Raw genomic sequence first — 11,927 nt, 5'->3', positions numbered from 1 at the left:
GCAATGAATGTACCCTGTTGAATGTAAGCTAAATACATAATTTGTGATGGTTTGTGGTAATTTGATTTAACCAATTTATAATGAAATATGCACCATGTTAGCACAATGTAAAGCAATATTATATAATAATATTTGGCACAGAGCCCCTCTAAAAGACATGGAAATGGTGATTAGTTAATGAGGCCTTTGTTGATATAGTACCAGAGTGCTGCAAATTTGCAGCAATCAAATAGCCAAAACCAACTAACATGCAATGAACAAGGGGTTCCGGGGGCCCCTCAGGGTTTGTGGCCCTGGAGCAGGTGCCCTCTTTGCTCGGTTGGTAATTCAGCCATAAGAAGACCACTCCAATGGACCATTATTCAACTTACCTTCTGGCAAAGGTTCGAAGAACATCTGGACCAAAATCCATTGATTAACAACTTATTAACATTTACAACTTTAGACTGCATGGCTCATTAGACAGTGAGAAACCCATGACCCTTATTAATGACTCAGTATAATTTATGACTGCAGACATGATGGGTAAATAGAAAGTGAAGAAACCCATGAGTATTTATTAGACGATGACCAACATTTATAACCATATAGAATGGGTCAAAACCAGATTAAGGGATTTTTCATGACCAAAACTTGCTCTTTATTAATGGATTCTATATCTATGGATCTATAAAACATTTGTAAATTATTTATTAATACCATTAATAATGCCATTATTTACTACTTATAAACCCATTATAAAAAGGTGCATAGGAAAGGGTTTATAGGAAATCATATAAATTAACATTATTATTAATTAAATAATCATCATTATCCTCCTGTAAACAACTCAAAGTGTCCCTGGGCAAGACTAGTAACCTTGCACAGTGACATTGGTGTGTGTGTGTGTGTGTGTGTGTGCGTGAGAATGGGTGAATAAGATGCAAATTGTAGAGCACTTTGAATAAAAGGGCTGAATAAATGCAGCCATTAACACACAAAATCTTGAAATGAAATAAGTTCCTCTGTAATTCTGGAGTAGTTTGTAGCTTTATTTGTGTAAATGCCTACACTCTTTAATGCACTTGGGATTACAATCAGTCAGTTCAGTCAATAAGATAGTAATTACAAATAACCATATCAACGATGCCTAAACCTTACATTTGTCACTGAATTAAAAAAGACAAACAAAAATAAGATGCCATGTATAAGAGTACATTTTCGTAAGAAGACACTGTAGTAAAAGTAGTCTGTTCTCTGTTGTGGTGTTAAAATGGAATGCAACGACAGTATCAGAAAAAGACAATAAACGCAGCAGCCTTGATTCAAAGTGATAGCTCTTAACAATCTATGAGCTGTAGGCAGCATTAAGAGTCAACAGAGAATATGTGGTCCGTTTTAGCTCAAGGCACTGAGGAATTTTACTCCAATTTATTTTCAAGCAGGTCCTACTGTAAAAAAAATAATAATCATATTTATGTGGCCACTGGAGACAACAATTGAGAGGACAATGAACACGGATTCCCAGTCTTTTAACGTTTACAAGGGACTTGATGTATTTGATTTCATAATTTTAAAACACGCATCATCATGCGTGAAAAAACTGAAAGGGGACACATTAAAAAAATATTATTCAGTACAGGATTCATGTTCTTGGCACACGAGGGAGGCGGTGGTTATACCTGCAGCATTTGCCGGATACCTAAGAAAACAGTTCAGATGCTTGTTTGATTACCCCGGACAAACAGGAAGTGAATAATAGTTCATCATAGTTCAGCCTGTCATGTCATTATAACAGAATCAGGACACATTTGAGACACAGACAGTACTGGCAGCGGACTGCCAACAGGTCAAACTTTGGTATGACCACAAACACATAAGAGAAAAATGTCCAGCATTTGTAAATACTATACACATGAGCTCAATTGAAAAAACACTTATAAAAAGGTTCAACATGTCACTTTTCTGTCCTTTCTAAGGCCAATGGAATCAATATAACTGTTTTTAAAAACAGCAACCCAGTTATCACTTGGGACACTATATCTGGTGATCACAAGACGCATGCTCAAGTGTATTAGTGACGTACATTTGGACCTCAGACCTTGGCAGGCCTTACTGGAGGAATGATAACATCCTGTTTTGCCCTACAGCTAGTGTGTCACCTATAATGATTGTTCTTACAGGTCGGTCGAACATCGGGACAGGCTGGTTCCAGGCTTATTTGACATTCTCAAAAGCATTCAAGCCTCAGAGAAAAGTTGTAAACAGTCAGGCTAGTCTGAGAATGCAGTAACAGTCAAAAGTGTTTAGATCATCCCTCAGATCATCTTCAGGAGTGAAACAGTCTCTGGCCATCCACTGTGGGAGCAACATATCTGTGCGCCCTGACAGCTCAGGGTCGCTGCATGTTTTGGGAGGTCTCCTGTTCATGATGGTGCACTCTGGAAGTGTGTCTGCAGGTGTTTTTGTTGGTACTTTCTAGTGATTACATGTCTCTGTCTCATTGCAGTGGATTATCAAACACAGAGTCTGGTAGTACAGAGATCTTCAGTTTCTTTTCTGGCCAACTGTACTCCTTTGGTAACTTTGTCTATACAAAGAGAAAGGATATAACAAGGTAAAACAGGCAGGCAGTTGAACAAAACTAAAAGTTAAAATACAGGGGGATTTTACTTACCTCCTCACGAGTGTTAAGTTCCTGTAAATCCCCAAGCATCTGCTCCACAAACTCTTCAGTCAACAATATCTATACAGGGAGAGCAGAAGGTCAAAGAAATACATTCAATATGTAAGCACCACACGGAAACTTTGAGTTTATGTGTGAGTCTGTGTGTGTATACCTGAAGCCAGGGGCCATGGGCTGCATATGGATGCTCTTCAGTAGCAAAAGCTCCTTCAACTCCCGTAGACACAAATGTAATGGCTGTGTCTCCATTGATACTTTTGTAAGTGAAGTGTCTCCCATGGAGCAACCGGCCCCTTTAAAAGATTAAATACAGTACATTATTAAGTATGAAGCTTTGAAAGAATTCACCACAAAAATGTTAGCAAATATTATTATGAAAATGAAACTTAATGTTGACTTTATGGTAAGGGTTGGGCCGACGCCCCAAAGCCCCACCCCTCACAATGGCTGCATCCATTATGGTCATATTTTCACAACCTTTTCGGAAATCAAGAGTCATATAGTGTAGGCAACATTTGACATAATCACACCCCATGCCGGTATCGCATAATTGGGCCCTTTACACCACGTTCTCATTCTTAACTCCCTGTACATCCCTCCCTCTCTCACACAAAAGGTTTCACTGTCAACTGACTCTGGTCTTTGTCTTTCCTCAGATAGAGATTACATAAAGAAGGTTCATCCTTGTCTTCTGCCTGTGCAGAGGAGCATTTATAAAAATCCTACAGTTCCTATTGGACAGTAATTGCTTAGATGGTATTGTGTCTACGAAAACACATTCCAAAAAATGTCACATGTTCCAAATAAGAAAGCCCAGATACTTATCAGCCACAGGTGTGTAAATTTAATAAGACACAGAGCATATCAGAGAAAGCCAAAACACAAATGTTCCTGCAAACTTAATTAATTCTTAATTCTGCCATTTCTTTTGTCACCATAGCATGTAATGTAATAACTGTCTTTTTTGTGTCTGTATGGTATTTTTGTTTTCATAGTGCGCATGTTTTCAGCCTTTTATTAGATAAATATTCCTTATGCCTGTGAAACTTAAATTTAAAGTTGGTTGACATGGTGAAGATCCATTGATCATGTGTTAGCTAGTGCACAATAATACGGCAACTTTATTATAGAATTTATGATCACTGAAAATCTGTTTTAATTCAGCGACCGTTCTCCTTCTAAAGCTACTTCCTGCTGTTTGACATGCTTCTGGTTGAGTAGGCGAGCAGTAAAGACAGCCAGTCATTTTACATGAGCTGTGTTGACTCCAGTGGCTCAATTACGGTATCAATGTACAGTAATAACCTTTGCTGACTTCTCTAGTTCATCAAGGGTCAGGAAAGAGGTAAAAACAGCACACCTATTTACATAAACATGCCAGACAAATACAGAGAACCAGTCCATTTCCTTTCTTTAAGTTACAAGTGACCAATAATAAATGCATGATGGTCACAGGTTTAATTTATGTTCAATTCAAGTGGTTTCACTTTGAACACATTCTGATTACTTAAAATAGCACTGGACACACTAAAAACTGGCTACCTGTTTATTTTCTTGACACTTTGAAGTGACATAAAAGTGAAAGTAGGAGGAAAATCAGAGTTTGGGGCTGACTTGCAGAAAGCCCCTTTTTAAACATCTAAAAAACTGGTATCATCTGTGGTTTGACTCTGGTATTTTATTAAGATATTGTGCCACATCCATCCAACACAAATGTCTGGACAATTTTTTATTTGTCTGTCCTAAAGACATTGCAAAAAAGGCTAAATATTGTGTGTGGAAGTAGGAGAGAGAATGGTGCAGTACCGCAGGCAGAGGGGCAGCAGTGTGCCTGACTCTTGGTTGAATTTAAGATGGACGCTCTCCAACTGTCGTGTTCGGACCAACTCATGAGGAACAATGGCTGCTGAACTCTCACTCTCCAAACTGTCCTTCCGACTCCTGAGAAACAGACAAAAGAAGAGAAAAGAAAGAGTGGAAGGCAACAAAAGGGAAATATAAGTGAGGAAGTCTGATATGGTACAATCAGCAACAAGAGAATGGCTGCCTGTGAAAAACAGCGGTTAAGGAAATGGCAGCTCCTTAGCCTTTGTCTGCAAATGGGAACGTACAGACACAGATTTCACAATTCCTCTAAAACCCTAAAACTTCCACAGAAAAATAGCAAGAAATTAGTGACAAACCACCATATTATGCTGGTAGCTAAGTAACAATGGTGATAACAGTTCAGATGTCAGTTGCGCTGTGAGTCACTGCACACAGTGGAGGGAGTTATCCTGTTACAACCCTTGCGCTGAGCTGAACCCATGTTAGTGTGTGTGTGTTGGTGCGTGGGAGAACACTCACTGAGGTCTCTCGTGGCTCTGTCTCTGGCTGGTGATAGGTGGTAGTGCTGCCTTGCTGTTAAACTCCAGTCCTTTTCTAAGGGTCTCCCTGATCTGCTCTGTGTCTGTCAACACACAGACAAAGATCAGCATGGAATTATCCCATAATGCACTGCTGACAGCATGAAACCAGAACTCCTGTGTACAGATGCGGTTAAGCATTCTTGGATCTGCTCAGTCTTAATTAGATGATCTTTTCACTCCTTTGGAACTTGGAATACCTTTGTCTGAGAGCCTCCGTGGCTGTGATCCTATGCAGATGGATCGGCTGTCCTCCTCATCCTCTGGCGGTCGACTCAGATCGTCCCACACGCACTTGGCGCTGACCCCACTCAGGTTAGAGCCCTCTGTCTCGATACCCTGGTCCACTCTCTCCTGCTTAGATGAGCAAGAAATATACGCAATCATTAACACTAGCTCAAATAAAACTCACATAACATTAACATTTTTGGAAATGAGAAGACACTGCATAAAGATTTATGGGCCAACGGGGGGCTCTAAATACTGTCAGAGAGCAAAATAATGTACAAGTTGTTGTTGTAAAATAACACTACATTATGTATAAAGGGTTCCCTTTAAAATGTTTTGTAGATGTAAGGGTCACTTTGTCTCCAATATCCAGGACAAATTCTTGACCGGTTCTAGGCCAGCTCCAGTTAGCACTGCAAGTTATAAATGGCTTCCTTTTATCTATTTATATCTGTATGCCATGTACAATCGGTTTCCATTGAGTCACTTTAAACTTAACTCTTTACAAATTAGCTGCTGAGTGTGCAGAACTTAATAAAGCCTTACTTGTAGGTGTGGATCAATGTCAAAAATGGTCTCCCCTCTCCTCATGTCTGTGATCAGCCAAGGGCCACCAGCTCTGTACACAGGACAATCATCAACATTAGTCCCAGACAGCATTAACCTCAAGTTAAAAACACAAAGTTAATAAATTAAAAAGTAACTATGCTATTCACTTGCTGCTCACAATGCATCTGTCAAACTGGACTCCATACATTTTACACTGGAGTGGCATTGATGCAACAGTGTGTTCTGTTTTCAGTTCACTTCTGCTCAATGACTGATCATTTGGAGGCAAATGTAAATATTGTGTTACAATAGATAATTAGATCATCTATATTTGATTTGCTAATACCATCCAACACAAGCAGATCGTGTCTGCATTATGTCATAAGGCTATGGTGAAAAATCTTTTACACACAAATGCACAAGACATGATAATGACTTGAAGCATGTGTCAAGTCAAATTATATTTACTGCAAATCACATACTAGAATTGCTTAGACTGACATTTACATTGACATAGCAATCCTAAGCTATAAAACAGAACTAACCTAGCTTGGTCTGACTAATAAACATTCATTTATGAATTTGAGCAACAAAATAAAATCTAAGAATAATAACATAGCACAAAATGTAAAATATGATTTTAAAATCTAAATTCTTCATCTAGCCAAACCATTTGCTGATGCACTCACACTCTGACTCCACGCATCAGCTCCAGGATGCCTTGGCCGTTCCACTGTTGTGCCGCCTGTAGCTCTTCTGTACACACACCCACAATCTATAGGAGACAATGCAGAGCATGAAGGGGTGGGGTCTACAATCTTGTTACTTTCTGAGTGCTTCTCACTACTTTACTTTCATGAATTATGACAACAACTAAATCTCTAAGTTGTATGAATTTTATTGACAACTGCTAGATGAAATTCATCATGCTTGCAGAAAACACATTGTCACAGGTTAGCGTACTGTGGCTGCCTCAGAATTTCTACTGATGTTTGCTACCATTATGTAATATTAACTAAATGTCACAATGCGTTTAGTCAGCTGCATAATAATATATTCATTTAATAATTCAGCTGATGTGACTTGATGCAAAGTGAACAAACACACACACACACACCAACATGCTGAAGACTGTTGATCTGCCAGCCTCCTATTGCCATAGGACTGATCTTACACATACAGTGAATGAACTTACTTCCTTAAAAACGTACTTAAAAGAACAGATGAGTGTACACACACTCTTGGACCCCAAAGATCTATCATTTTACTAGACACTAAAAGTGAATTTTTACTTAGATTACGCAAAGTTTTTCTATCATACGTTAACTTTTATAATTTTAATTTGGTATTTTGGCACTGAATTTTACAATAACTGTATCATCACTGACAATAAATTGCAGGGCTACTGTCATCCTCATCTCTTCTAATGCCGTTCCATGTTTTGTCCAAATCCTCAATCCAAGTCCACTACAGATGCCTGTCGGCTTTACTTCAATAGGTAAAAAGATCCCAAAAGGGCTTGATGTGAAATTACTTACACTCACATATTTGAACTCACCTGGAGAAAGCTCACTGAGCCAAACGGCGTCTGAATCGGGTGCATCTGTGGGTCCTCTGTAAGCAACATGTGCTGGATACGAGATTCACTGTTGTCTAGTGGACTGTGCCACGATACATGGTCGCCACTACAAAATGTGTTTTCTGTAGAAGAATGAACAAAAGGACACATTAATTTTTCAAGTATGACAAAATATGCTGTTTTAAGTTGTCATGAGTGTTAGTCTGCACAGTGCATTTGGGCTTGTACCTTCAGCCACCAGTGGGAAGCAGTCCTACTTTCCATTATCTGACAGTTCAAAATTGCTGAGGGAAAGTTACAGTAACAGGAAAAGAGGGGACACAGATCAGCAAGAGAATGAGAGTGAGTAAGTGAGAGAGAAATTGAGACCCAAATGTGGCAAGAAAAGCATAAAAACTACATTTCCATCTGAGGAATGTGTCTGCTTGGGAGGTAACATGCACCCAGTCCAGATTCCCTGCAGGAGAAAAGCGAGGGGGAAGATGGCCAGGAATCAGCATTCATTTAGCTCAGGAGCCCAGCCCACCCACACGCAAATTGACCCCAGCTGGATAGCAGAGAAGGGTTGGGTGGTATGGAGAGAGGAGCCTGGAGAGAATAGCCTTCTTCTCTTTCTGTATGGCTTTTAAATGCCCCCTCCCTTCTCAACAACGCTTTCTTGTGCACATTATATACACGACTAAAGGATTTAAAGAACTTAGCAGCACAGTATATACCCATTACACACAGAGTATACATTCACACAGTACAACAACGGTCTTGTTTACCATTTTAATAGGACTGTTTTCACAAATGGAAAAGGGAAATAAAGGGGAAATTAGACTTCAATACCCAGAGCTCCAACAATCACAAATGTGTACTAAACTGAAGACTGCTGCCTACAGCAGACCCCTCTATTCTTGCATGTTTAAATGCATCACTAGAATTACAAGCTACCTTTACAAAGAATGCATTCTACACATTCACAAAGACATGACAAGGAGGCGTGCCAACTGCAGCCAAAAGGGAGTTGTTCTATCAAAACCAACGCAGATAAATCATTTACTAGACTATTAACAAACTGACTACATGAAAAACACAAATGATTACTCTTTGACAAAAGTTTACCAGGTGAAGGATGAAGAATGTAGGACTGCAACTAACAAGGTTTTTCATTACCTCTTAATCTGTCAATTATTTTATTGATTAATCAATTAATCAGTTCCTTCTTAAAATGTCTAAAATAACATACAATGACATTTCCAGAGTCCAAATTAATATCTCAAAAATTGCTAAAAAATGTAACTAAACTAAGAAAAGCATGCAACTGTTTTTTAATACCAAATGTTTGGTGTTTTTAATATGACAAATAAAATCTAAATAGTTTCCTTATCACACTTTTTAAGAGTATGCATTCTCCTAATTCTTAATCATTATTGCTACAAAACTGTCCACAATAAAGTTGTTCAAACTCGTTTACAATTTGTTTTACAATAGAGTATGAGATTAAATGACTTGTCTTAACCTTGAGGTGTTTTATTGTGTAGCTTACTCCATGCAAACATGCAAAACACAAGTACCGCTTTGTTTTGTGCACTTACCTGACTGGAACACATAACGAGCCAAGCCTTGCATGAGTTCAGCTGGCCAGGTTGGTGGTGCCGTTTCTCCCATCTCTCTTTTGAGTCTGAAGGTGAGCTCAAAGCCAAACCCACTGGGTCCATCTGCCCCTGTGAATCTAACACACACACACACACCATCAGAAGGTGTACTATTATTCCTTTGTTATATAAATGAGGGCTGTGAAAATCACAATGCTTGTGAAGAACAACAGCATGCTGTAGAATAAAAGAGGATCATTAGATGCCATGTTAGTCAGTAGGTGGTCTACTCTTAAAAGGGCTCTTAAGCAAATACTTGGCATACTTAGAAAGGCTTGATGTGATGTATAGATTTCCCAGGTTTTTTACAATGTAAAATTAATTAAATGAAAAAGAAACAGACCAACAAAGCTCATCTATCCCATCAAATATGTGTTGAAACTTCCCCAACGCCCCTCTGCAACTGGAAGTCAAGTTGTTACATTAGTGTACTTACTCATGAACCCTATTATCCCCATATAGGTCACTCAGTCCAAAGCTGACATAGTGCCAATGCTCCTGGATGTCCTGAGCTGGACAGCCCGTACTCCTATACATACTGATGTAGTCTAACGGGTCTGGTCCCCCTAACCTGTGAGAAGCATAAAATGAAAACCATCGGCCATGTCAAAAATTACTGTTGTAAGTGGACTGTGTTTACTCTTCAGTACACCTATGTAAACAGTTAGCTTAGCTGGGAGGCCATAACTTGTATAAAAGTAACGAGATACATTTAAATTAAGATTTTCTAATTAAGCTAGTATAGTTTGATACTGAATCCTCAAACTCCCCAAAACATAGTAGCAGTTACCTACAATAAGTTATGGCTCCTGGATGTAGTTAGCTGAAAGGTTAGCTTAGCAGCTAAGCTAACAGTTGGCTAAACGTCTAGCCATCACTCAATAAACTTGTTCCACAAACTCAGTGCCTACAGATGTGTCAGACCAGCAACAGCAGAACCGGGTACCTACCAATATTTTACAATGGCTGTAACTTGAAGCGGGTTGGCCTGCTCGGGGTAAAGTCGCCGGCATTCCCCGTAGATAGCCTGCAGTCCAGGAGGAAACAGCGGCACTAGCCCGTGGGCTTGAGCACCACTGGTAGGCCGTACCTCATCCATACCAAGGCCTCGAACAAATCTGGTTATTCTATAAAAACAACGTATATGCAGTTATCTTCTGCTATCTACCACCAGTTCAACAAAAACTAAACAAACCTAGATCATAAACGCTTCACACTAGTTAACGTTAACCAACAAAATACAGGCTTAACCCCGATCGTTGTGTTACACCTCGCAATGGTAGAGCCTGTTGCTCATCCTCTACAAAAAAACTACCTAAGCATTGGTTGGATGGGGATCATGACGTATGACTGACGACCACTCATGGCCAATGAGGAATGGGATTTTAGGTTTGTGTGGATTTGTAGATGATTATAATTGGCTGATACACTGTCAATCAAACAGTAGGAAGGTGCAATTTCAGGGTCGGTTCTTCAAAGTTTTTCAGGGGCCAAATGATGGACGTATGGACGAAATGGGTCTTTAAGGAAACGTTTAACTAACGAGTGGTTGAAGAAGTACTCAGATTCTTTACTTAAGTAATAGTAGCAATACGAAAATGTAAAAATACTCCACCTAAGTCCTGCATTCAAAGTACTTCTATACTTTCTGTATTGTCAGCAAAAATATAAAAAGTATCTAAAGTATTCATTAAGCATAAAAATGGCCCCTGTGAGAGATACTATTTATACTATGGAATTGTAAATACTGATGCATTAATGTGTAAGCATCATTTTAATGTTGTAGTTGGTTGAGGTGGAGCTAATTTAACTACCTTATTGCATTGTTTAATCTATAACCATGTATCATATTTTATAATTTGATCCAATAAAAATAAGCAAAGTAAAAGTCAAACATTTCCTTCTGAAATGCAGTGAGGTAGCCTAGAACTACAAAGCAGCATAAAATGGAAATACTCAAGTAAAGCACAAGCACCTCAAAACTACTTCAGTAAAGTACTTGAGTAAATGTGCTTAGTTACTTTCAACTACTGAAACTAGTGTTATTAAATACAATTTTGGCTTTTCCATTCACAAATTGTTTGTCAGTTGGTTGCAAGTAAACCTTTAATTAAAGGAAGAATCGTTAATGTCAAGGAGCCCTTCAGTCAGAGCCGCTTCATAAAGTAAGTGTTATTAACATTTCTTGTGAAGTCAAAGAATTCTGTCAAAATACTTCTTCACTTTGAGTATGTTAGAAGTCATTTTTGGGGGGAATGTTTTAGGACTGGGGGCCTAATAGTTCCATGACTGTGCAGCCACCGGGTTGTTGATCCTTGTACTGTATGCTGTACATGCTGTGTAGTGCGTGTTTTGAATTAAAATCCTACAATTTTAAGAGAATTAGAAAATAGAATATCTGGAATGTGCATATCTACAGGAGATGTTCATTAAACATTAACAGGATTTAAATGTATCCTACTGGTTTTTCTGCTGCCTGGATAGGCTACTGTTGTTTTTGGGCCACATGACAGAGGCCTTATTATACCCCAAATGAGTGATAACAAGGAAGTAGTGCAAATTTGTTAAATTATTATTTATTATTTCAGAAAAATAAAAATATACATTAGCAGACATTTATCATAACCATCATACTAAGGTGAGGAACTTAAGTTTTTAAGTTCCATTACTTCCCCGATAAGAGATAATCATGTCATCTCTTGCATAATACTGAATGCAAGAGTAGAGAGTGACAGTAATTCATCAGCCAACAGGTTTCCTGCTAGGCACAGATAATCTAAACCTGCCTGTCAGGCATCAAAGTGTCAGCCGTTCTTCACACATCTCTTCTTTATGCCTTGATTTTCTCAGACATGTTACCC

General features: G+C 38.8%; 1 protein-coding gene across 2 annotated transcripts; it reads right to left on the bottom strand.

The window, feature by feature from the left end:
* Positions 1–1,010: 1,010 nt before the first annotated feature.
* sufu (suppressor of fused homolog (Drosophila)) lies at positions 1,011–10,408 on the bottom strand. 2 transcript variants are annotated; one of them, XM_044213142.1, is made up of 12 exons: positions 10,017–10,408; positions 9,503–9,637; positions 9,007–9,143; positions 7,406–7,548; positions 6,537–6,622; positions 5,845–5,917; positions 5,271–5,424; positions 5,012–5,114; positions 4,472–4,606; positions 2,820–2,958; positions 2,657–2,725; positions 1,011–2,569 (listed from the first exon to the last, which is right to left on the bottom strand). In XM_044213142.1, exons 1-12 carry the CDS (start codon positions 10,163–10,165, stop codon positions 2,480–2,482), a joined length of 1,413 nt encoding a protein of 470 aa, XP_044069077.1. In that variant the 5' UTR covers positions 10,166–10,408; the 3' UTR covers positions 1,011–2,479. The 2 variants fall into 2 exon arrangements, with proteins under 2 accessions (XP_044069077.1, XP_044069076.1); XM_044213141.1 differs by having other exon boundaries at positions 5,271–5,427; positions 10,017–10,406.
* Positions 10,409–11,927: the final 1,519 nt, after the last annotated feature.

Source organism: Siniperca chuatsi, linkage group LG11 (assembly GCF_020085105.1).
Source record: "Siniperca chuatsi isolate FFG_IHB_CAS linkage group LG11, ASM2008510v1, whole genome shotgun sequence".
Taxonomy (NCBI): domain Eukaryota; kingdom Metazoa; phylum Chordata; class Actinopteri; order Centrarchiformes; family Sinipercidae; genus Siniperca; species Siniperca chuatsi.
Note: the sequence above shows the minus strand (reverse complement) of the source record. Positions and strands in the feature narration are given on the sequence as shown.